General features: G+C 39.7%; 1 protein-coding gene across 1 annotated transcript in view; it reads left to right on the forward strand.

Annotated features, from left to right (window-relative positions):
* Atp8b4 (ATPase phospholipid transporting 8B4 (putative)) overlaps positions 1-26919 on the forward strand; it is a 164246-nt gene that overhangs the window by 71307 nt on the left and 66020 nt on the right. The window contains exons 9-14 of the mRNA XM_035447044.1: positions 3658-3816; positions 13292-13380; positions 14975-15171; positions 19884-20092; positions 22205-22248; positions 25797-25962. Coding sequence (XP_035302935.1) covers positions 3658-3816; positions 13292-13380; positions 14975-15171; positions 19884-20092; positions 22205-22248; positions 25797-25962 — 864 coding nt within the window. The remainder of the gene's footprint in view (positions 1-3657; positions 3817-13291; positions 13381-14974; positions 15172-19883; positions 20093-22204; positions 22249-25796; positions 25963-26919) is intronic.

Raw genomic sequence — 26919 nt, forward strand, 5'->3', positions numbered from 1 at the left:
TTATCATCACTTCCTCTAATGGGATTAGAAAGAAGAAAGCAAGGTTCCAAGAGAGCCTCTCTTGGTTCTTATGCTTTGTGGGTGGGAAATATTTTTGCTTATTTTTGATGTGCTTTAAGGTGCCTGCCTGTTTTCATCATTCTATTTGTCTTCTATTACAGTTAGGTCATACCAAGATTTGGTATTTAAGTCCCCATTTTCATGATTCCTGTCAAAATATACCTACCTTTTCATTTATTATAGATTTGCTGTAATACCTATGTTATCTCCCAACCTCTTTCCTTTTCAAAGAAAACTATGTGTTTGAGTGTTTTACCTGCATGTATATAGGAGTCCCATATATACACCTGGCACCCTTAGATGTAGAAGAAGCCATCAGAAACTGGAGTTATAGCTGCTGTGAGAGTGTGGGGAACAGGAACATGTGTCTTCTGCTAGAGCAGCAAGTGCGCAAGTGCTCTTAGCCATGGACACATCTGTCCAGCCCCCCCCCCCCAGCCCAGTCCCTTTCTTGAAACCATTTTCCCCAACTATCTCTATAACAAATATTTTTATGATTTTATTTTGTAGGCAGTATGGTAAGTTGTGGGAATACATAGAGATGAGTGCAGTGTTTTCCACAAAGGAAACTGGTAGTCCATTTGGAAAGAGTAGAAGAGAAATGGGAACATTCGTGTTTTATGCCAATGGAACTGAGAAAGGGGAAAGAGCATTTTTATCAGTTAAAAAAATACTTTGGCTTTGTTCCCAATGTTTTGTTGTGATGGAATCCTGTGTTTAGTATTTGGAGCCCTGTGGCCACACTCTTAGGAAGTTGTGATGAGGCTTCCTTGGTCTCCAGGAGCTCATATAGAACTTGGCCCTATAGTCCCTGACAGAAAGGCACCATCAATATGAGGCCAGATGAGGCCACATGTTCTTGCTGGGCACAGTGAGCCAAAATGTTCAAGGTTGAATTTACCTCCTTGTCAAAATTTGTTAATGACAATGAAAATGATCAAACAAACCGCTTTTTATATTGTTATTGGCAAGGAACCATGTGCCATGTTGTTTTTGCCCAAATCACATTGTTTTTGAACACTGGCCAAATATGAAGTTTGGGAAATTGAGTATTAGGTGAGGAAACTGGAATAAATTTTAAGGGCTTCTGCCAGCCTGTTATTTGTGCAGGTTTTGCTGGTGAGATCCACTCAATTCAAGGTTATGTGAAACTCAGAAATGAAAATTATTGGTCAAGGAAAAGATGATCACAAAATCTGAGAATTTAGAAAAAGCTCTGGGACCACAATGCAGTTTTTCTAAAGAACTTGAGCCAGTTGGAACTTATTTTAATTTACTTTTAAATAAACAAATAAGATAGAATGAAAACTAATTGCAATTTAGTTACTTGGTCTAAGAAACAACCTTACGGGTTGTTTGCCTCAGTGAAGCCTAGGCTAGCAGCTCTCCTTTAGCACTGGCTGCCTGGGAAGGCCCACAGAGTGACCAAATGGAGGCCTTGCCTTTTCTAATTAGGAAATGGTAAGGAGTGGGTAAAGAAGGTGCCATTTTTGACTTTGAAATATGACCAGCCTGACTGGTCAGGAGTCATCAGGCTGCTTGATTCACAGTTGCAGCTGAGGCTACAGTTTGAAAAGGAAACCAGTATTCTAGGAAGGGAAGAAACCCTTGCAAGAAATCTCTTCAGCATCAGAAGGTGACTTAGAGAGAGGATGGGCCCCCATCTACTATGCTTTAGATCTTAAATGTTAGATCTTCATGTCCACCTCCGTGTTACTATGTGGCGGTAGAGCTTTAAGACTCATGACCTAGGGGGATCAAGTCATTAGTGGTGTGCCCTTGAAGAGGACTGTAGGAGAAGCGAATCGATTTTCACAACTCCTACTATAATGTGCGACCAGAGACTCAAAATATTTGGACTAATTGATTTTGAACAGAAATCTCCAAAGCTATGAACCAAACCACATTTTATTTATTTGGTCTCAGGCATTCAGTACAGCAATAAAAAGCTGACCAAGATAGCACTGTATAGAATTGATTTAGCTGGTCCCCTTACCCAATGCTGAAGGTTGACTCCTCCCCCTTTTATTTTTCCAAATTGCCATTTTCACTTCTGTTTTTAAAATGCGCTTTTGCTGCTTCTAAGACAGTAAACTTTCAGGATGCTAGCTGCTCTTACTTCTGATTCTAACCTGGGCTCAGCTGCTCGCACCCACCCTCCCCTTTTATCTTCTCGTCTCTCTTCCTTTCTTTACTTTCCCCAGCACTGTTTTCTCATGTTTTTGTACTCATTACTTCTAAAAATGCAGCTATTTGTCTGTGGTGCAAATGTATATGAGTTCAATAGTTACATCCTGTGAAGTGTCCATAAAAATAATTTCTATTTTTTTCCATCTAGAAACCTACCCTGACTGTGTATGCTCTGTTTGAAATAATGGAATGAATCAATTTCATATGAGCATGCCCTTACTTGGAAGTAAAAACAAACCCAAACACCAAAGACTAGAAACTTTTTCTGGCTAGTTGGAGCAAGTTATGTGCTGCCTTTAAGAGTCCACAGAACTCTGGTGTTAGTGAAGGGCAGGGGAGGAGGGGAGGGAGAGGGAACTGGGATTGACATGTAAAACAAGCTTGTTTCTAATTTAATAAAAAATGGAGAAAAAAATAAGGCCATGGATGAATTTCTAGGAAATCCTAATAATTGACACCTTTAATTCATCATCTCACTTTATCCATAGAATAGGTGTAAATTATTTCAAATAATTGAAAATTTTCAGAATGAGTCTTTGTCATGATGATGAAATGATGAAATATGAAAATATTAGTAATAGGAAATACACTATAATTAATATCTTATTGATATTTCCTACTAGTAATATTTTCCAAGCACTAGAGATTATCAGCCTACTTTAAAATTCTTTCAGTAAAAGTTATTACTACCATGTATTGCTTTATCATAAGCCTTTATTATAACATATATTTTTTATCTGATTCACTTAATATTTGTGTCATCCTGTTATTTGTTCCATGTTTTAAATAAAGGTTTCTGGAAAGTTTTAAAAAAATACAGTCACATGGTTAAAAAAATAAAAAGAGTCCACAGAAGTCCGAATCAAATCAAGATAAGAGGCATACATAGGGTACCTGAAAGGAATCTCAACACATGGGGCAAACAAGGCTCAGGTTTCTTTGGGGTGTGGTATACTAGGATCCCAAGTCCTTCCTGTGACTATAGAAAACTGATAACTTTTGCTGTGGAACCAAAACTGTGACATCTAAACTCATTCGGCAGTTTACAGTAAGTAAAATGAAAAAAAATATGGACATTCATCATTTTATACTTGTAAAAAGTCATTTTAATATAGCCTAAGAGCAAAAATAGGTAATTTGAAATATTTTTAAGGGAAAAATATTGTGGGCTCTTGTGGGCTCTGTTCTTATTGGTTGGAATGGACAATCCTGCTTAGAAATATTTGATGGATTTCCATTTCTTCGTGTTGCAGTTTACTATTTCCCAGCACAAATCCCGCATGTGTAACCGCGCACATTCTAAAAGAAGGGCAATGCATTGCACACCAGCAGTCGGATGCTGAAGTAGTGCTGTGGGCTTCTGAAGTGAGTTTGCAATGAGTCTAAAGAGGCTTGCTTCTTTTCCAGGGATTGTCATCTGTGAGGCACCTAACAACAAATTAGAAAAGTTCTCTGGAGTCCTCTCTTGGAAGGACAGCAAGCACACTCTCAGCAATCAGAAGATAATCCTGAGAGGCTGTGTCCTGAGGAACACTCGCTGGTGCTTTGGAATGGTTCTTTTTGCAGGTACAGTGTATAAGCCATGGCCATCTCTGCCCTATCCCTTCCTACAGTCCCTTCACTGTAGTTCACAGTTCTTTATGGATGTGGACATGCACAGTTTTTTATTGAATTCCAAGTGCAGTTTCCTGAGTTCACCCCAGAGTGTGGTACCCCTAGAGGAGACAGCAGTGCTCTGAGTATAATCCACATGGCCCCAGTGTGTGGTAACCACTGAGAGCTTGAATTCATTCTTAAGGATGCTGAATCCTTCAATATCTGGTGCTGTTTACACATCACTGCTCAGATTTTTTCTCTTTAGCCCCATCACATGCATCTGTTAGTCTATGTAAAACCTGCCCTTAAAACCAAAGATGGATATGAAAGAGGACCCTCCCTCATACTGCAGCTCACACTGTTTGTCATTAGGAAAGGTCAGGAGGCTCTTTTGAGAAAGCCTTATTGGAGAGTAACCATTCTATTTGTCACCAGGGCAGATGGGTCTGAAGGCTGTGCTTGATGGGACTAGGAAGGATAGACAGATAGGTGGATGGAGGGATGGGGAGATGGAAGGATGGATGGAAAATGGTGCCTTTTTTCATCTTTCTTTTTGTTTGTTCCTCACATTCAATATATCAGACACCTGTTTCCTTCTTCTACTCCGACCAGCCCCTCCCCCAGATCCACTGCTCCTCCATTTCCCTTCAGGAAAGAGCAGGCCTCGCAGGGGTATCAACAGAACATGGTATTACAAGATGCAGTGAAACTAAGCACAGACACTTTTATCAAGGCTCTGCCAGGGAACCCAGTGGGAGGAAAAAGTTCCCAAGAGCAGGCAAAAGAGTTAAAGACACCCCCAACACCCATTGTTAGGAGTCCAGCAAAACCCCAAGCTAAACAACCATAGCATGTATGTGGAGGATCTGCAATTTCTGCTTCACAGCTCTGTGAGCTTCCTGCCCCAGCCTTGCTTAGTTGATTCTGTGGGTTGTGTTCTTCCGGTGGCCTTGACCCCTCTTGCTCCTACAATCCTTCCTCCCCTCCTCTGTGGGGTTCCCTAATCCCAGCCTAAAGTTTATCTGTGGATCTCTGCATCTGCTCCTGTCAGCTGCCAGAGGAAGCCTCTCCGATGGTGACTGGGCTAGGCACCGACCTTTGAGTATAGCAGAACATCATTAGGAATCATTTCATTGATTCCTCCCCTCCCCCCAAGTCGTATTTGGTTCTACCCTAGATCTCTGGACCATCCAGCTTCTGGTTCCAGGCCATACAGGCAATGTCCAGCATGGGCTTCCTTTTGTAGCATGGGCCTCAAGTTAGATCAGTCACTGGTTGGCCAGTCCCACAAGCTCTGAGCCACCATTGACCTAGCACATTTGGCAGGAAAGACAGGCTGTGGGTTGTGGGTCTTGAGGCTGGGTTGATGTCTCAGTCCCACCCTAGCCTGGTTACAAAAGATGGCTGACTCAGGCTCCATGGTCCTCCATGATTCAGAGTCCTCACTAGGTCACCCCCATGAATTCCAGGAGTTTCCACTGCACTAAGTTTCCATATCATCCCTTATGTACCCACTTATTCCAGGAGTCTTTCCCCATACCCTCTCCTTCCATCCCTCCTCCTGATTGTACCTCTCCTTTTTCCATCCCCAACTGCCCCCATTTCCTCCACAAAATCTATTTCCACTTCCCAGGAGACCCATGTGTCCTAGTGGAGCTCTCTTTCTTACTTAGCCTCACTGGGTTATGGATTGTAGCACAGTTGTCCTTTATTTTACTGCTAATATCCACTTATAAGTGAGTACATATCATGGTTGTCTTTCTGGGTTTGGTTTGCCTCATTCAGGGTGATTTTTTTTCTAGTTACATTCATTTGTCAGCAAATTTCATGATGTCTTTTTTTTTAAATAGCTGAGTAATACTCCATTGTGTAAATGTACCACATTTTCTTTATCCATTCTTCAGTTGAGGGACATCTAGGCTATTTCCAGTTTTTGGCTATTGTGAATAAAGCCTCTATGAACACAGTTGAGCAAGCATCCCTGTGGTAGGATGGGGGGTCTTTTGCCTACCCAACAGTTTTGCTTTTTTTTTTTTAATCTCTGTGAGTCTGAGTTAGCATTCTCCTTCTTGGGAACAATAGCACAAGTTGACAAGCTACCCAGATTGTACTCATGGCTTCATTTTCTAGCCCTTGATTTTAAAAATCCTGTTTATTGTGACACCAAATTAAGATGTATTTTGTGTCTGCTGATTATATGTGTAATTGAAATTGGATTATTTTTCTTAGTTGACTTTCCTTAACAACAACAAATGCTCATTAAAGGCTCAATGTGTTCCAAAGCCAGGAAAATCCTTCAGCTGTGGGTGTGAGCATTATTTTATTCTCAGGGCATTGCCATATTTAGATACCCAGAAACCTCTAAATGAAACAGAATTAGGCTTTTGCCTGTGGCTGAACCTAGTTTCATGTTTCTTTCATCAGATTTTTTTTTTTTTTATTAGTGAGGAAGGTCTAAGGTTATTTATGTCATGTTTCCATCTTTCTTGCAGAGAAAAAGCCAAGCTTACCCATATATTTCTTTTACTTTAAGCTACAAGTATGGAGAGTTCAAAATGGTCTCCCCATCTGAAGGTCTCCTATAAATGGTCTCTTGTTTTGATCCCTGTAATCACTGAAGTGGAGATGCCTCATCCCAGAGATGCGCTGTCATTCAAAAATTCATTACATTTGTACAATCTTGTTCAGAATGACTAGTTCGAGGTTCTAGCTCAACTGAGTCACATTATGTGTGATGAGACAGCTATTGAGAGCCACACCTGAGAGCCCTTGGGGGGTCAAGGTTTTCATAAAAATGTTTCTGCGGGAAAGCCCTTTTATGTGACTGGAAGGAGGTCAGTTGAATAGAGGTCCACAGACTAGGGATGAGGCAGATCAGGCAGAGAATCCTTGCTCTGAGACTTCTAGGTCTTCCCCCTGTGGAGCACAGGGTAATAATGAGCAAGCTAGAGTACATCTCTCAGGTCCAATGGATGATGTGTAGATGATGTGTATGGAAGAGGATACTTGTTGATAATTTTTCCATTTTTTTTTTTTGTTTTTTTGAGACAGGGTTTGTTTCTCTGCGGCTTTTTGGAGGCTGTCCTGGAACTAGCTCTTGTAGACCAGGCTGGTCTTGCACTCGCACCTTCCTCTGCCTCCTGAGTGCTGGGATTAAAGGCATGCACCACCACTGCCCAGCCCACCTACTTCTCATTTCTTTTATCAACAATTCAGAGCACACTGACATCCCTATGGGCTGAGCTGGGAAAACAGAACATTCTTTGTATTTTGGTGGAGGAGAAAAGGAGCTCTCTGTTCTTCTGCGTTGTGTCTCAGATGTTCACTTTTAGAGGGTATTTGTCAGGAAGACATTTGTAAAGTGGACAGTGTTTATGTTGACTTTAGTTAAGAGAAAGCTTAACTAGAATACTGGCAAGCAGATGAGTTCAGGGTTGTTTTTGTCCATGTCAGGTTGAATAGATGGGTATCCTGAGACAGGGATCTAAGCCTTGAGACATTTGATTAGGAATCAAGTTCTAGACAGTTCTTAGATCTTGTGAAAACTGAATCCAAAATGAACTATTAGCTCGTCTTTTTATATTTAAATGCCACTTATATATCCTGTTTAGGATGTGCGAAATGGAGTTCAGAGGCTTGGTTTATTTGAGAAATCTGTCACTCATGAGGTTAACATACATGGACACCTCATCATGCTCCCCTGCTACTGGCTTTCCTTTGTGTTCAAGAGTGGAACAAAGCTTGTTCCTGAGAGAAGGGACCATACTCACTCAATGAGTCTGTAGTGCTCAGTGCCATCTTGGTTTGTGTGCTGGATGCCACTCATTTGCCCTTAGAGGTCTTAGCTCATCAACTTCCAACCTTCTCTTTGCCTTGCCGGCTGGTATATGCGGTTCATATTCACAACTTTTCTTAATTTTTGGCTTTTGTCTAGGTGAGCTCGGAAAGAAACAAAAAGGAGAAAAATGATTAAATTCTAGGTATTTATTTACCAACTCTACATTCCTATGTAGTTATTTCAGACTGGTTGGGTCCTTCAACATAAAGTCAACCTTGTTGTAAAGGCTGTAAACCTAGAGCCCCCATATTTAAGATCCAGTAATATGCCTTCTCCACCTTAGGTGGAGAAACAGTTGGATTGCTACTAAGACCCCTTGTTGTCTTAATCTTTTGCTTCCAATATGCCCCATCCACACTTTATAGAATTTCTACATAAACTTTTCTGTAATTATCCTTTTTTGATGCAAAACAAAGAATCTTTTATTGTTATTGTTTAATGAGCTAACCCTATTAGCTCAGGCCTTTCATCAATTCACCGATGCAATACACCGGTCTGGCTGTAGAAAGACCCAGGGGAACTATGAGGCAGGGAATATATCAGGTAGCATATGGGGAGTGTCTATGGGTAGCAACAGTTTCAGGATTGGTGTGCTTCTGGGCTTGGAAGACCTGTCCTGTGTTGATTGGTCAACTGGTTGTTATGGCCTATAGGCCCTCCCAGGATGGTTGCTATATGCTCAGCATGTCACTGTTGTACACTTATATGTAAAGCTCACCTAGAGCCTTAAAGCACAGCCCCCACCAGTTAACTTCTGATTGATTCCTTGCCATGAGGGTATCTGACCCCCTAGTGAGTAGGACAGGAGGGGCAAGGTTAGGCAAGCACATGTTAACCTGTCAAGGCTGTTAAAACAGGGGGCTGGTCCCTTCATTCCCCCCTTCTTGGAGTACTGATGTCAGGACTCAATCCTGAGTCCTGCCTGTTAGGGATTCAAAGGGGTGGTAACAGGTCCTGCCATTAGCTGACTGATTTTTCTGAGGGAGTGACATTTGCATCTGTTATCATGTTGTCCCCTATGTAAGGGAGTTTCCTTTTGACTTAGCATCTCAACCAGGGAAAAGGGGCAATGTATTCTTTCCTGTGTTACTTCCTGCTGACTTTGGGATGCAGTTAGGGACTCAAGAAGTCTGAAATGCTAGTCAAAAGCAAAAAGTGAATCAGAAGCAGCTGGTTGGCAGACGCTGTTGAAGTTACAGGGGGTGCCTACATCGGCTGGACTGGTTCACATCCACAGCAAGTCCAGGGCTTGTCATATTTAGGAGCAGGCTGTTGTCAGCAACTGATGCTCAGATGCATCTGCCAGAGGTGGAAACCTGTTTAAGACATGTTTAAACTGGGAACAGAAGTGTTACGATAAATCTTTCCACCAAAAGCCGCCTGAGCCCCACCGCCACGTGTGAGCTTTAGGACAGCCGCCTGCCCGAGTTAGGCCCAAATGAATACACAGAGAGACTTGTATTAGTTACAATGCTGCTTGGCCAATGACTAGGATTCTCATCTGTTAGCTCAGTCTCAATTATCACACATCTATATATTTTATAGGACTTATCTTATCCGACGCCTTATTGGCGTCCCTCCTAGCTGGTGGATCACATCGTGCCGCTGAAGCGGGAGCCGAGGGGAAAAGAGGGCCCTTCCTGTTTCTCTTACGCTTAAATATGAGTCGCCTTGCTATGTCACTTCCTGCCTGGATCAGCACTTCTCCACTACATTTCCCAGAATCCTCTTTGACTCCTACTTCCGTCTAACTTGCTGTCTCATTGGCTAAACAATATTTTAGTCAATAATCAATAAGATAAACATACACAGTAGTACATTCCCCATCACAGAAGTTAAAACTTATGTATTTAATTGGAACTCTTAGGCATATAGCTTTAGTGATCAGGAAGGGTGGGAGTTCCAAGACCAGGGGAGAAAATCCCATCCTTAGGAACAGGCAGGTGGGATAACATAGGCTGTACTCATCTGGAGTCATTTTGACCTGTGAGAAGTAGATCCAAGCTTTATGACTTTTGATTGTCTGAAGCCTATGTGAACTTTATTATACAAAAGGACAGAACAGTTTTAGACATATTAGCATTATCAATCTGTATGGAAATCCACATTGCAGAAAAAGCAGGTATTTGGGTATCTATCAAATAGCAGGAAGATTCATACCTTTGAGTCCTAGTAAAAACTACAGATTTGGGCTAGAACTGTGTACATTTTTCTTCTGTCTAGAGAGCCAGGTATGGATTGGACAGAGGTGCCTTTGGCCTGATAAAAAAAAACCCTTTTAGTTTATACTTAGATGACAACCAAAATAAACCTAAAAACCTTGAGCTTGTGACTGAATAGTCACTGCTCTATCAGCTTGTCAGAACTTTATTGATTAATGTTAAGACTATGAACATTAGCATAATAAGAAAGAGACAAACCTGGAACATGTTTTATTTTTTGAATGTCTCAACTCACTCTATTTGTTATCACTTAAGCCTTTTTATCCTGAGACCTTCATAACTTTAATTCATTCACCTTACATTGCCATCACATAGATAAACCCTAAAATACCTGTTCTTGAAATATGTTTTGTGACAGATCTGAACTTTTATATCTTTAAAACTTTTATGCTCTTACACCCTAAGATCCTTATTGAGGAGCCATATTAAGACTTGATATTTATGTATCTAAAATGAGCTACCAAGCTGACTATAGTTTTGTGGATTTGGCTGCCTGATGCTGTCAAGCTGACAGCATCAATGCTTTCATAAATCTGAGAAGGATCAATTTTATATAGTTTCTGAATCTATTAAAAAGGCACAGGTACCAGTCCATATACAGTTAGTCTCTAGTAGCGTTGGAGGCAGAAGTACCAAAGAACAGCATCAATCTTTGCCAGGCCTATAAGGTGAAAGTTTTCTTTCTCTCCGTGGAAAAGGGACAAGGGAAATACTGACCTTATTTTGTCTAGGCAAAGGGGGTGCAATCAATTTTCCAGTGTCCAGCAGTTTTGTCCACAGTCTGGGCCAGGTCTTGGTAGCGGGTGTTGCATTTGAGCATCTCACTCACTGGTCAGAGTCGTCATAATCCAGGTGCAGAAACTAAGGTGCCTCATAATGTTCTTTGGAGACTTTGGGTCACTGTCAAGGTCTGGCAGTCTGTCTGCCCTGACACTCTGCTCGCCACATGCATGGGGCAGGGGGAAGTGGCAGGGGAAGGCTGGGCAGCCAGAATAGACCCTTGACCTCTATAATTATCCTTATTCAGTGATTCCTGTTAGGATTCTGAATGAGCTAGAGTATGAAATATACATTGTCTTAATGTCTCACATAGTTTACAAGTAACTTAGAAAAAAGAGCTTTAAAGTTAGATATGCCAAGATTCAAGTTCTGCCTCTAGGCTTACAGAATGAGAAGTCTCAGGAAAGTTAAATTCTTGCCTTGTAAGAGTTTATTTATTGCTTTGTAAGCATTGGCTTATGAGTAATCCTTCTCCAGGGATGAGCCCCCTGACAGGTTATTCAATTTCAACTGGTCTGCCTTAAACACATATACATATGATTGATACTAATGGACTCAACAAATTTTATATATATATACATATATGTATATATATAAATGATAATTAAGGAAGAAGACACAATGAATTTGAGAGAAAGTGGCAAGGGACATAGGAGTTGGGGCAGAGAGGAGAAATGGAAATGATGTAAATACACAATATGCTTACAGGAAATTCTCAAAATAAAAGTACACGTGCACATTGCCCAAATTTAACAATATTAAATTTATTGTAAGTTTAATTATTTACTGAATGCCAAGTACAGGCTAGGTGCTCTTCATTGCCCAGGTTGAGGATTGATTGATTAGGGATTAAATGTAAGGAGAAGCCAAATGTCTTCCTTTTACTCATGTAGTTGTAAGTCTTGTAAGATAGAAATTATTTGATACTGTTAATGTGCTACTCCCAGATAATATGACGGTGATTATATAACCTCAAAGAGAGGTGAGTGCTGCTTAAAAGACCATGTGTTCACAATAGAATTAGAAGGGAAGAAGGTGACTAGACCTTGACTTTGGGAAGGCTTTTCTGAGCTGAGATTTATAGACTAATACAAACAAAAATGGAGATGTAGGGAAGTCGAAGGAAGTAGAGAGTCTAAGGATGGCAAGCCATGGGCCAAGGCTGGATAAGTGAGGCCCAGAACCTTCAGAGTTCTGATGGGGAGCAGACAGCACAGGAGGTGTGACTCATGGGGATGGAGAAGCTGGACTCTGCAGACATTGTGGTTTGTGTGTAAAAGTTTGGTCTTTATCCCAGGAGCTTGGGGGAAACCATCAAGAATGTTTAAGAGGCAGAATATATATTGAACATTTTAAATAAATCTATGGGAAGAATGGACTTTGGCTTATAGTATATATAACTTTTGTAAATGGACAGTAGGTCCTTAAATGAGTCCACAATTGAGGTGTGAGATGCAGGGACATATTGATTAGTACTCAGGACAGAGCAGATTCAGGGAGGCAAAGGTATTAGGCATTTTTAAAATTAAAACTTTTTTAAAAAAGAATTTGTAAATAAAAAAATCACATGCCAAAATTAACCAGACCGAAAGTCAATAAAACTACTTCTGTGTGGTTAGAAAAGCCACTTTGAAGCTGTGGAGCCTGGTAATAAGGCTTTTGCAGTTAGGAGATGATGGTATTTTAGAGCAATATAGGGACTGTGGAAATGGACATGGTGGAATGTCAGAAGCTTCTTAGAAAGTTGAATCTAGCTTTACTGAACCGATTTAAAGGTGGGGATGAGCCTTGTTATCAATGATGATTCTTTTTTGTTATTGTTATATTCTGTGTTCAAGGAATCATTTCAATTTTCCTGTATTTGTGAAGATTTGCTTTGAGTCCTAATTGATGATTATTTTAGAGACTAGTCTATGGGTTGCTGAGAAAGCATGGATTCTGCACTGTTGAGATGGAATAGTCTGTAGACATTTGTTAAGTTCATTTGATCTATGATGCCATCTAATTCATCATTCCTCTATTTATTTTTTGTTGTGAGCCTAGCCTTTAACAGCTGAGCCATCTCTCCAGCCCTGTTTATATTTTGTCAGGATGGTCTGTCAGTTGTTAAGAGCAGGAAATTAAGCTCACCTATTACTATTGGGCTGAGTTTAATCCGTAACTCTACATGTAGGGGTTTTTGTTTAATGTAATTGTATGTTTTGTGTTCAGAACATGTATGTCTAAAATGATAATATTCTCTTTTTGGGTTTTCCCCTTAATCAATATAAAATGACTTTATCTTTTCTCACTAGTTTGGATTTGAAGTTTATTTTGCCAGACATTAGAAAACCTTGTTTTATAGGTTCCTTTTGACTGGAATATATTTCCCATCCTTGACTTTAACCCTAAAGTAGTTTCTGTCTTTTGTGGTAGGTTTGTTTCTGAAAGGCAGAAAACAGATGATTCCTACTTTTTGAGCCAGTCTATTAGTCTGTGCCTTTTGATTGGGAGAATTTATAACATTCAGAGTTATTATTGAAAGGTATGTATTGATTCCTGCCATTAGATTGATTTTGTTTCAAAGTTGTTTCTTTCTCTCTCTCTCTCTCTCTTTTTTTTACAGGTCCTGACACTAAACTAATGCAGAACAGTGGTAAGACAAAGTTTAAAAGGACGAGCATTGACAGACTGATGAATACCCTAGTCATATGGGTAAGTCTCTGACAGGTTGATGAGTACTCTTGTGCTGTGGATGAGCCATTAGGAGGCTGGCAAGTATTCTAGTAGTCTGGGTGAGTTAATGTCAGGTTGAGTAGTAGTCTAGTACTCTGGGAGAGTCACTGGCAAGTTTATGGGTGCTCTGGTACTGTGGATGTGTCACTGTGATTGAATTAAGCAATGCCACTAGTCATTGCTATCTTAATATATTTAATTTGCTTTACTGAAACTTATATTTGGCTATTTTATATTTAGGGCTCAGTTTACTCACTCTATTTTGTAGATTAAAATAAATTATCAGCAAGTAGTAGGATTTAAGGCTTTTGTCTTCAAGGATTTGTGTTTGGAAAACTAAATCATTTTTCCCTTTAAATGTTGTCTATTAAATTTATTTAGTTGATAGAAAATGGAGACACGCAGGGACATTGCTCCCCTTACCATTCCTGACATGAACACTCCCCCTTGGTATATGGCTACTTTTGGTCTTCTTGCATTTTTAGCATTACTGAGGTATAAAACTAAATCATTTTTGAGATAAGTAAAATCTTATCTTTGCTCAAATCCTCTTTACATAGCTGTGGCTTCACTGGTGTGTGATCTGTGCACCTACAAAGAGCTCTATTTTCATAAAAGCCAGGTGTATGGCTTACTGATTTACTGTTGCTGTTTAGAAATTCTGATAATTTTTAAACAAGGAGACTTGTGTTTTTGTTTTTCGTTGAACCCTGCCAACTTTGGAGCTGACTTTTCTCAGGAAGCCTTTGCTTTCGAAGTCATAGCTGTCCTTCCTCATGGAAGCACCTAGATCTCATTAGTTCATAATTATCTTTCCCCAGTGAGGCTTGGCTTTTCTTTTCTCAGTTTTACTCCAAACATGCACTTCTTACATTCTATTCCTTTACCAGCTAAGTTGGTTTTTATCTCACATTGTTGATCTGATTATTTTCTGAGTTGTGTCCTATGGATTTGTCTATTTATGAGACATTTAAGCTACTTTAATTTTGAAATGTGAGGACAACAACATTGAAGCATGTACCTCATCACAGACTTTCCAGGAGTCTTAAAGAATCTAAGCTCAAATATACTTGCCTAATTGATATATAATGTAATAGTTTGACTCTGAATAGGAGGAGAAGGAAGTGAACATTGGTTGGCTACATTACAGTAATTACAGATGAACAAAACAGATGTAAACTGGGGCCTTCTAGGGCACTGAGGGCACACCATCTTCTGGGTTTCAAACATTGAAGCAAGTGATTTGTCACAGAGTAAGGATGTGACAGGGGTCAATCTACAGCATAGCTTAATTTTTTTGTTTTTAATCTATGGATAATTGTATCTGCCTCAGAGAGAGTTGGTGGGAGAATTAAGTAAGAAAATGTAGTCAGATATTTAGCCATATGAATTTTATTCACATGCTTAATTGTAAGTAAGGAAAGGTTTATGTAACTTTGTTTTCAAATGACAATTTCTTATGGAAAATTAACTTGTAGTTAGATTGTGTTGATTTGACTATTTTAGGGTGCATGTTAATCTTAACACTTAAGACTTAATCTTAATCTTAAGACTTCTATAATTCTTGTTTCAGATTTTTGGATTTCTGGTATGCCTGGGAATTATTCTTGCAGTAGGAAATTCAATCTGGGAAAGTGAATTTGGAGGCCAGTTCAGAACTTTCCTCTTCTGGGGCGAAGGCGAGAAGAGTTCCTTGTTCTCAGGCTTCTTAACTTTCTGGTCATATGTTATCATCCTCAACACACTTGTGCCCATTTCCTTATACGTGAGGTGAGACGAGAGTTTATACTACAGTGAAATCGTTTCATCATTCACCCTATGTATGATCTGCTATATGTGTTAGGAATGAGGTGACTTAGCTCTTCAATTCTGTTTAACCTGGACTTTTTTTTTTTTCTGAATCACAATACATTTTATTTTCTCCTTGGTGAGTAAGGTTTCTTAGGGATGCATTTCTTTGGAACATGTAAACTCTGCTACAAGCTTATGTAATCTGATCAATAAAAGTGAGCTTGTCTAAGGTAAGAAAAAGGAAACCTGGGATATTTTGAGATGTGGCCTCCCTGTCATTGTTCTGTCTCAGGTACCAGGATGCAGGTACTGTTCTACCATTCACTAGATCTGTAATGTTGGGAAAATTATCTTATTATTGGTAGCCATTATAAATACAGAAAGGACTCAAAGTAAGGTAGGTGGTAGTGCCCGGCCATTGTTAGGTAAGTATGGTTCATCTTTCCCACTATCCTGATCTACAGTTTATAGATTTAGTCCCACAGAGTGATATTAAAATAGTCTGTCATTGTCTGTATCTGCCTTCGTATTTCTCATGTGTGTATTCTCTTTTTCCCTCTCTGTGAGTGTATGTTTGCTCTCTGTGTATGTGTTCTTTCTTCAAACATATGTACGTTTTCTTCTCCGCTTCTCTCTCTCCATTCTCCATCCGTGTATCTGTGTAAATGAGTGTGTTCAATAAGGCTTAGATAAGTCTACCTGAGACATTTTCTATCCCAATTCTTCCAAGACTGAGGCAGATAGTCTCAGAGATCCTGGAGCCAAGATAGGACTTGTTGTTTGTCACTCCTTGCCATCAGTACTTTAACAACATACAAAGCCACCAGCTCTGAATCTCCACTAATTATGACTAACTTCTCTTTTCTCTTTCCAAAATCCGAGTTTCAATAAAACAAGGGAAGCTAATGAACAAAATCCACTCTTGTTTTGGATAGAGGTCACAAAATTGAAATGTCACGTTATGGGAAATTGACTTGAAGTAGAGGCATGTGGCCACAACACCACAAATTACTCTGGGCCTTCTGGAGCTGTGGGTAGCCTGGGTTCTGTGTGATCCATATTCTATTGGCTTATCTTCGATACCAAGAACCTCTTATGCTTGAACCCCATTATAAAGCCTGCAGTAAATGCTGCTCTTGGTCAGAAAAGCTATGATAAGCTTTTTAGCTTTCCTTTTATGTCCTAAAAACCAATGTGACAGAGGTGGATCATCTGCACATGTGCACAATGGCTCACATCTTCACACGCACAGTGTATATGTCCTTGTGGAGGACACACAACTCTTTGTACCTTCTTTTTTGTATGGCTCTGATGTTTTTCATTTAATGTTTTGAAAGATTTCTTTTTTCAAAAACAAAAAACAAAAAACAAAAAACCACGGCTAGATTCTCAGGTTAGCATTCCTCTTACTTTTAGTGTGTAGTTGGTTGTTAACAACAATAACAACAAAACAACAACAACAAAAACACATTTATAATATCAGAAGCCAAGGTTTTGGTCTTGGCATTCCCAAAAGTACTTGGTTTCCTTTTGTCTTATGCTTGTCAAACATGTATTGCTCTATAAAATGAAGGCATTAAGAATAATTGATTTCTGAATTCCTTTCTATTCAAATAATAGCACCCACCTTTAGATGCCATTATATATGTATGCATTCACATATATTTGATGTTGGCACAACAGTTAGTTGCTTTCACTTCTTTCATTACTTTCTTCTGCATCACTTTTTATGATTTCAAAACCACTCCCCAGTGCTCTATAATATAACATGAATATGAGGCCTTGCCACATTCCATAGACGGCTTTGTTTCCTTTTTAATGTTTTGCATAAGGAGTTTCACATGCTTTGTCTCATTTGTATGTCCCCCAAATCTTCTCAAATAGCTCTTGCTGAAATGGGGAGTTGATTGGTTCAGGATTACATAGCTAATTATACAGTCAGAATGAAGTTCTAAATTCTCATGGCTGACACTTGCACCTTGTTTTCTCTCTGTCCCTGGGACTGGTGAAAATGAAAAGCTGAGGTTTTTCTCTCTATGAGTAACTGTGATCTCAACCTGAGGGAAAAGTGTTCCAAGAAATTTCAGGTTGTATGGTCCTAAATGCTTACACACTATCATCTAGGAACAAACAACTGCCAGGTGTTTCTGTGATGAGGGCTGAAGGCCTTCCACGAAAGCCACCATTAAGTTTTTGGATAGGTACAATACGTAAACTAATGCCATATGGCAAGAGCTCACGATTCACTTTGAACAGTTAACAGTTCCAGGTGAGTAAAGACATTTATTTTGATAAGATATTTCCATGCTGTCAGTGTGTTTATGCATTGTTAGGCCTAGCCATAGGGCCTCTCTCTCTCTCTCTCTCTCTCTCTCTCTCTCTCTCTCTCTCTCTCTCTCTCTCTCTCTGTGTGTGTGTGTGTGTGTGTGTGTGTGTGTGTGTCTGTCTGTCTATAAAGGAAAGGGCTGTATGTTATACTGTCACCCTCCTAAACCCTGTTTTCCTGAGCAAAAAGGAGACCCATCATTTCTACTGGCTATTTTAAGGCCCTGGAATTTGAGGAAATTTGGCTTGGACTGCAGCATGGGAGACTCAAAGGCTGCTTGCTATGTTCATTTTATTTTGAGTTTACAGGGAGCTACCAAGTTTGCAGACAATTTTGCCAAGTGACCCTCCTTTCAGGGGTAACACATCTTTCAGGACCTCAGGGGATGTTCAGGACTCAACCTTACATGTATGTTTTCTCCATACATAGCTATAATAAAGTTTGTTTACAAATCGGGCACAGTAAGAGATTAACGATAGTGAACAAATATGAAAATCATATAGTATAATAAAAGTTATATTAGCTGGGCAGTGGTGGTGCACGCCTTTAATCCCAGGGCTTGGGAGGCAGAGGCAGGCAGATCTTTGAGTTCAAGGTCAGCTTGGTCTATAGAATGAGTTCCAGGCACCCAGGGCTACACAGAGAAACTATGTCTCAAAAAACCAAAATCAGCCCCCCAAAAGTTATGCTAACATGGTTTTCCTTTTTCAAAGTATTACATTTTTTAATTTTTCTTCTGTTTTTATTTGTCAAGACAAGTTTTTCTGTGTAGCTTTGTAGACCAGGACTGGCCTCAAACTCACAGAGATCCACCTGCCTCTGCCTCCCGAGTGTTGGTATTAAAGGCATATGCCACCACCGCTGACTTGTTTTTGATTTTTTGAGACAGAGTTTCTCTGTGTAACAGCTCTGGGTGTCTTAGAACTTGCTCTGTAGACCAGGCAAGCTTTGAACTCCACCTGCCTCTGCCTCCTGAGCTCTGGGATTAAAGTTGGGCACCACCACCGCTCAGCTTACATTTTTCTATTATGAACCTGTAGGATAAAGTCTGGTGAATGACTTAGACATTGTGGTAGTGTCACTTGGACACAGACACTGCAGTGCCATACTAGTAGATCTGGTAGCTAAGATGGCTGAAGTATGCTGTGTGGATATATCAGACAAGGTTCCTTCACACCTCAAGTGTGGCAGAGTCATACGAGAAGGATGGTGTGACATTTCATCTACTCTGGGCAGTGCACAGTTTAAAGCAAAAATTATTTGTTTTGGAATTTTCTAATATTTTTGATACAGTTAATTGTGTGTAACTGAAACTATGGGAGGTGAAACTCCAATAAAGGGAAATTATTGCATAATTCATTGTGAAGGCCAGGTTTGCACTAACTGTACCAGATGCTGGAATTCTGATCAGGACTCAGGCTAATTTGTGTGTGTGTGTGTGTGTGTGTGTGTGTGTGTGTGTGTGTGTGTGTGTGTGTGAGAGAGAGAGAGAGAGAGAGAGAGAGAGAGAGAGAGAGAGAGAGAGAGAGAGAGACTTTCAGGCTTTCCTTTAGGTCAGTAATAATTTAAAAACTTATCCTATCAATAAAAATCCATAATGTCCAGAAATAAATGTATTAAGCTATGTTGTGGAACTATATAAAAAGAAAGCAAAGCTGAATAAAATCACCATATGTTATCAATAGAAGTACTTTCAAAAATGGAATTCCTGGGAAAATATCTTTTTCATTGAAGTTGCACTTAGTTTTATGAAATATGGTTCTTTCAAAACAATGGACAATTTAACACAAACCTAAGAAAAACCCCTCATAAAGTTTCTAAGAAGACTGATACCTCACATTGTCATAATCTTTTGGGCCTCCCACTTGGCATTATAGATGACAGACATTTGGACTAAGACCCTTGGCCACAGACTTTCCCTTTATCTTCAGTAAGGATTTGTTTACTCTGAGATGCAGATGTAGTTTCAAATTAACATATCATACAATACTCTCCACTGGGTTTTTTAATATAGAGGACCACAGGCCATTGCCTGAGGTTTCCTGTTGAAGTAGTCATTTTGCCTTATGATGCTTGTAAAGAAATCACTTGGACACTAAGGTTTATGAGTAGATTCTCAGCTGAGGCTTTTCTGAAGATCACTAGGAATGGGGACAGAGTGCTTACATGTTTTGATTTTGAAACTCTTGAGGTTTTGACAAAGCTTTGTGTGCTCAGATGTTAATGGAATCAACCTTCCTTCCTTCCTTCCTTCCTTCCTTCCTTCCTTCCTTCCTTCCTTCTTCTTCCCTCCCTCCCTCCCTCCCTCCCTCCCTCCCTTCCCCTTTTTCATCCCTTTTTCCTTTATTATCTTAATGAACCACAGTGTGGAAGTAATTCGTCTAGGACACAGTTATTTTATAAACTGGGATCGGAAGATGTATTACGCTGCAAAAGCAATGCCTGCTGAAGCCCGGACAACCACACTCAATGAGGAGCTGGGCCAGATTGAATATATTTTCTCTGACAAAACAGGAACTCTCACTCAAAACATCATGACTTTTAAAAAATGTTCCATTAATGGGAGAGTCTATGGTAAGAAAATAGTTTCTTCCTCTTAACGATACCGGATAAGTAAATAGACAACATCATTAAAAAATAATACCCTGTTACCCAAACCATCATGCCTTTTTAATTAAGCATGGCTATGATGCATGACAGGTAATGAACACCCATGATCTAGTTGTTTCTCACACTTAGAGCAATTTGATGAAACTTAGGATCTGTTTCCATTCATGGGTAGAGACAAAGTTCCCTTTGATACTCTGTTACGCGGTTTTGCTCTGTAGTGCTGCAGAGGCCAAATTCTCTGGAAGGATGAGTTCTAGGCAGCATGATTTATCTTGTTAAGCCAATGTCTTATGCTTCCTCCCGTGTTTGCCATGGGACCAATGTGTTTTCGATGATTTAGTATTTATTTCCTGAAGTACACACTTTCCTGGGGACCTTCACTGCTGAGTTCCCTGATGCATTCTTCTGTATGGATACATAGTCTGTATTTGGGTTTTCAAGCATCCCTTTTATACCTGGCCCTTCTCAACACAGTATTGGCTAGCTAACAGACAATTCCCTTTGTAGAGAACATGGGGCCCAATGGGAGCATCACAGTGTCCTCCTTGATCTCTTACCATGGAAGGCAGACATTTTGGGAAGAAAAGGATTTCCAAGAGAGGATAGATTTTCTTTGTCTCCTAAAGGGAAGGAAACTTCACACATGCCTAGTAAATAGCATAGAACCATTACTTAAAATGTATGGACTTTATTTTCAGAGACATTGTAAAAATTCTGCCTTGACCTAAATAGTAGTGTAAGTAAGACTATTTTAGAATGTTAGATGATATTATGGTCTGGGGATCCTTTTGCTTCATATTATCACAGTAGTATAATTTCTGAGAAGCAGTCTGAAGGTATTAGACATGTGGACCAATAACCATTGGTAGAAATATTTATAGCAGGCTACTTTTAGAAACAACTTCTTGACATTTTCAAGTAGAGATCTCAATATCTTTGTCAATGTCCATATTTTAGAAATCCCATGAAAGTTTGAAATTTCCCTCATACTATACATGAAGGAATGGGTTAAGTATTCTCTTTCATCCCTGATTTATATGCATTAAAATAGATAATGTATTTATGCCCTTCAAACATATTCCTCCTTGCACACTCCCAGCCTGTTCAGAATTGCCTCTTTTGGGTACAGCTTAATCTTGTTTTGAATCATAGATCTGGGCTTTGGGAAATTTTAGCTTTTTATTCTGACCGATTGTTTTAGTTTACTATTGCTGTGATGAAACACCATGACCAAAGCAACTTAGGGAGAAGAGGGCTTATTTGGCTTACATTCCCACATCACTGTTCATCATCAAAAGTAGTCAGTGTAGGAACTGAAACAGGGCAGGATCCTAGAGGCAGGAGGTAATACAGAGGCCACAGAAAGGTGCAGTTTACTGGCTTGCTTCACATGGCTTGCTCAGCCTGCTTTCTTTTAGAATCCAGGACCACCAGCTTAGGGATGGCACCACCCACAATGGATTGGGTCTTCCCACATCAATCACTAACTTTAAAATTGCCCCACAGCCTGATCTTATGGAGACATTTTCTCAATTGAGGCTCCCTCCTCTCTGATAACTCTAGCTTGTGTCAAGTTGACATAAAACTAGCCAGGACACCCATCTATATCTTGTTTTTGTACTCAGAACTATTGCCCTCTTAGACTGTTAATTTTTCTTTTGACCTGCAATGGTATATCTTTGGGGGACCATTTAGGGATTATATATATTATATAACATTATATAATATATATTACACACACACATATATATATACACATATATATGTGTAAATATATATTGTATATGTATACAATATTGTATATGTATATACATATATATTTGTATGCAATAGCAATGAATGGAAATAGAAATAGAAAGCCATCAATTCTAGTAGAGAAAGAAGGGGTATAATATAAGAGTGTTTGGAGAGAGGAAAGGGAAGAGATAAATGATGTAATTATATAATAATCTCCCCAAATATAAAAAACCCAATATATAAACACAAATAAAACAAAATACTAAGTTTATTTTCTAAAGTTAAATATCTAAAACTAGTTACAATTTTACTTACTATTTACTTTCAATGTTTTAACAGGTGAAGTACTAGATGACCTGGGCCAGAAGAAAGAAATAACTAAGGTATAGAAGATATACATTTCATTTTATGTTTTAATTTTAAACTGCATATGCTTTTAAAGTAGGGCACATTCATAAAGGCCAGATTTATATTATCCATCATGATACATGTAAAGTATAATATACAAAGAAATAGATTCACATGGTTCAAAATTTCTTCTAATCCAGATACCTTGGTCACACAGTTTCCAAATCTTTAGAGCTTGCCAAAAATGTGCTTCACTGTTCATAAACATGTGGTGGTCGAATATACATTTTCTTCCCAGCCTCAGAAACCTTAACAGATCAATTTTAAGTGCTTATTATTCTCAATTGTTGAATGATATCCTGATATATTTATGTCCTACAATATATGTGATGAAACACTAGTGGGGGGTTAAAATGTTTCTTATAGCTTGATAGTAAAGAAAACTCAGAGGAAATCTGGATAAGTATGTTATTTCATAATGTTGGAGTATCCTGTGGAATGCATTTCAAGAAATGGAATTACTACATAAAAATGTGTGGATACCTGTAGCTTGATAAATATTAGTTACATTTTAATAAGATAAAAAAAGAGACAACTAATCCCTTTTAAGGACACACTGTCAATGATCAAAGTCATTCCCACCAGGATTGCCTCCTCTTCAAACTCATAGCACTGCCTAACATGACCCCTCTGAACTCCAAATGTTCATACATGGACTTTTCAAGGACATTCAACATTTATTACATTCAAGATGTAACAGATGCTTACATGAAAAAGCTAGTATAATGCAAACATCTGATACATGGTAGTGATTATTAAATTGTGTTTGGGTAGGGAAATAATAAAGATTTATATTAGGGATATGTAATTACAAAATATTTAAAGCAGCAAGTTTGGCTTAGTTTTGACTTAGCCACTTCCTGTATAGCTGGCCTTGACAATTCAGATTCTCATCTGTAAAATGGGAAAGTAGTGTTTATTCCAGATGCTTGGTAGGATCTCTATGTGCCATAATTCATAAAGGCTGTTAGTCTGTTTTCTGGCCCACATCAATAATATTTATTTTATCCAGTATTATTCATTTTAGAATAAAGCTGGTTTGAGGAAGAAAGAGCCTACACCTGGCTGTAATTTTACCTCAGGCGTTGACAAACTGTATCTTGGAATGGAAAATTTCTCTCAGCATTGTTTCTCTTTTGAAAAGTACTTATAATAGCATCTGTTCTTTTCAAGTTCAGAATCAAATGCCAAACTGTAATACAAATGTCAGTAGTAAACTTAGGGCAGAATGGTTAGAATTTTACAAGTTTTGGGTTGCAGAAAAATAATGTGTTGTATTCGTCACTTTACTTTGTAATGTTTAGTGAGATTTAAGAATGTGCCTACCAATAGAACACATTGCTGTATTTGTAATATCAAATGTTAATTTGCAAGTAAGCAAATGTTAATTCACAAGTACTAATAGTTCAAAAAGGGCTATAACAAGACATATACTATTTCAGGTCAGATAACTGCTCTCAAAATGAATTTAGTCAGGTCAGGACTTCCCACCAATTTAGGTGTCAAAGGGTACAAGTGGAGTTCTTGAAAGCAAATGTCAGGGGCTGCATATGAATTCATCTTCCTGTTCAAATGGATGGAAAAATGCATGTCCCATGGCATGACTGAAGATGACATTGTGAGTGCCTTGACCTTTGCCACCAGCTGATTATCACTTCTTGTAACACTCAGGCTTTGCTTAGTATGCTACTGAGCTGAAGACATATAAATGTGGTCTTGTCCCGAGTCACATGAAAGATGTCATTAAAGGCTTTGGTCCTGGGAGTCAAGGCTATGCAATTGGTAATGCCCCCAAGTTTCAGGGCCCCACATTGAGGAGCCATATGTTGGGGCCCCACATTGAGGGGGCTATCTGTCAGGAACTAACATTGCGCAAAATCTGCCCTGACACCCAAGCAAGCCAAGGCACATAATTGCCATGCCAGACATGCAGACTGTTCTAGTTGACCCAGGCTTATTGAATGTGGTTACCACAGGCTCTGGGGCTCTTTGTTGTCAGTACTGTGGACATGGATATGATGGACCCCTAACCTCTGTCTCTTAGGTTTGGAGGAACCTTTGCCAAGTGTCTCAGTGTTACCAAGTATCATTACCCTTAGAGATAGTAGGGGCAGAGCTGCTTATAGAAAGATGGAACTACTCAGTTCTCCCTGCCATTCCCTTTTCCTTGACCTCTTGCAAGTTATTTTGATGTGTAGACAGGGTCAAGACAACCAATTAGAGGTCCTGTGATCCTATAGGGCCTGATGCCAAGGAGTGATGAGTGAGCTCAGTGCTGCTTCAAGCTCCAGCCCCAGACATCAGTTTTTGGCCTCTGCTAAATTGTCTTGTAGGTGATCCCAGCAATATAGTGGTAGAGGGGTGTGTGTCCAGGTAGTTGTACTTCAACATCCCTGTGAGATGCACAGGGAGCCAAAGAAAAGGAAGACTAGCTACAGTCTGCAGCTTGACTGTTAACTGGATAGCATTAAATAGCGTACATATGATTTCATCTTTGGAGGGGACACTTAACTTTGGTTGCAAGGTGGAAGGCATGTGTTATCAGCCCGGATATGGAAATACACTGGGGAAGTGGAGGGCCAAAGTAATTGAATGCTAGTGTCCTCATAGTGAGAAGTTGAGAGCTGCCATCTGTTTGTGAAGGGAAATGGACATTTTTATCATTTATAAGACTGTCATAAAGCTTCCAAAATTACAATGTAATTGTCCTAAAGATGGGGGCTGACCACATGAAATCAACAAAAGGCCAAAAGATGGAGATCAGGTTAGAGTTCTCAAATGGATGAAAGTATGTGATGAATCTCCTAAGGATATGAGAACGAACACCCTACTCACCCCAGATAGGGAACTGATGACAGACCAAAGTAACAATATCACCATTATTAGGGTATGAGTATTTATAGGAAAATGGGTGAGGGGCTACTTACAGGAGCAGAATATTTTACACAGCTGCATCACCAGAACCCAGCTTACAGTGGTGACAGCTCACAAAACCCGGAAACTTGTCCAACCTACAGGCAGCTCATCAGGTTGGAGTGTGTCCTTTTCAGGAGGCTCAGTTGGTCTGAGTCTCTCCCAGGCAGCCTGGCTGGTCTCTGCCTTTTCCAGGCAGTGTTTCTGGTCTGAGGGTATCCTTCATGGCTTATAAACATCTATACTGCCTGTGGAAGGAGGGGTCTGTTGAATCTGTTTGGTTTCAGGAACTTCCTGAAGATATTCTGAGTTGTCTATTCACTGAGTTTAAGGATCTTCCTTGCAGGATGGAATGTTTCACCTCCTTTTTAAAATTCTGTGTCTTAATGAACTTCCCTCTAAGATGGAAAGCCTTACTCTGCTACACAGCAGTGTAAGAATGTATACTAGAGATTTTCTATTTTTCAAACAATCTGGGCTGAATTAATGGTTGTAGATTCTTTTTAATTAGGTAATTACAATCCCATGAAAACTATAAAGGTCAAAAATGAAAAGACAGCAATGGATTACTGTTGGAAAAGTTTGGCTTGGTGGTGATGTTCTCTTACAGAAAAAGGAGGGTGTGGACTTCTCAGGCAAATCCCAACCAGAAAGAACACTGCATTTCCGTGACCACAGTCTGATGGAATCCATTGAGCTGGGGGACCCCAAAGTGCATGAATTCCTTCGCTTACTTGCTCTCTGCCATACTGTAATGTCAGAGGAGGATAGTGCAGGTAAGTAAATGTGTTTGAATAGTGAGCCTTTTTAAAAAGCAAAACACAGATAAGCACTGCTATTAAAATGCAAGGATTCCCTCAACTGAAGAATGGATGGAGAAAATGTGGTACATTTACACAATGGAATCTCAAAGTTCATAGGCAAATGGCTGGAACTAGAAGAAAACATCCTGAGTGAGGTAGCCCAGTCACAAAAAGACAAAAATGTATGTACTCACTCATATATGGATTTTAGACATAGAGCAAAGGAATACCAGCCTACAATCCACACTGCTAGAGAAGCTAGTATACAAGGAGGACCCTAAGAGAGACAAGCATGGTCCCCCAGAGAAGGGGAAAGGGACATGATCTCCTGAGCTATTTGAGAGCATGGGAGGAAGGGGAGAGGGAGCTAGAAGAAAGAGAGGAGGAGAACAGGAGGGGAGAGGAAGACATGAGAGAGCAGGAAGATTTAGTCAGGGGAAGAATTGATGAGAGCAAGATAAGAGATACCACAATAGAGGGGGCCATTATAGGTTTAAAGAGAATTCTGGCACTAAGGGAAATGTCCAGAGATCTATGAGTTTGACCCCAACTAACAATCTAAGCAGTGGCTGAGAGGCTACCTAAAATGCCCTTCTCTGATAATAAGGATGACTACCTTATATGCCATCCTACTGCCTTCATCCAGTAGCTGATGGAAGCAGAGGCAGACACCCACAGCTAAACACTGAGCTGAACTCTGGAATCCAGTTGCAGAGAGGGAGGAGTCATGAGCAAAGGGGTCAGAACCAGACTGGAGAAACCCACAGGGACAGTTGACCTGAACAAGGGGTTGCTCATGGACACCAGACTGATAGCTGGGAAACCAGCATAGGACTGTTCCAGACACCCTGAGCGAGGATGTCAGTTTGGAGATCTGGGCAATCTATGGGACCTCTGGTAGTGGATCAGTATTTATCCCTAGTACACAAA

The sequence above is a fragment of the Cricetulus griseus genome, chromosome 6 (genome assembly GCF_003668045.3).
Source record: "Cricetulus griseus strain 17A/GY chromosome 6, alternate assembly CriGri-PICRH-1.0, whole genome shotgun sequence".
Lineage (NCBI taxonomy): Eukaryota > Metazoa > Chordata > Mammalia > Rodentia > Cricetidae > Cricetulus > Cricetulus griseus.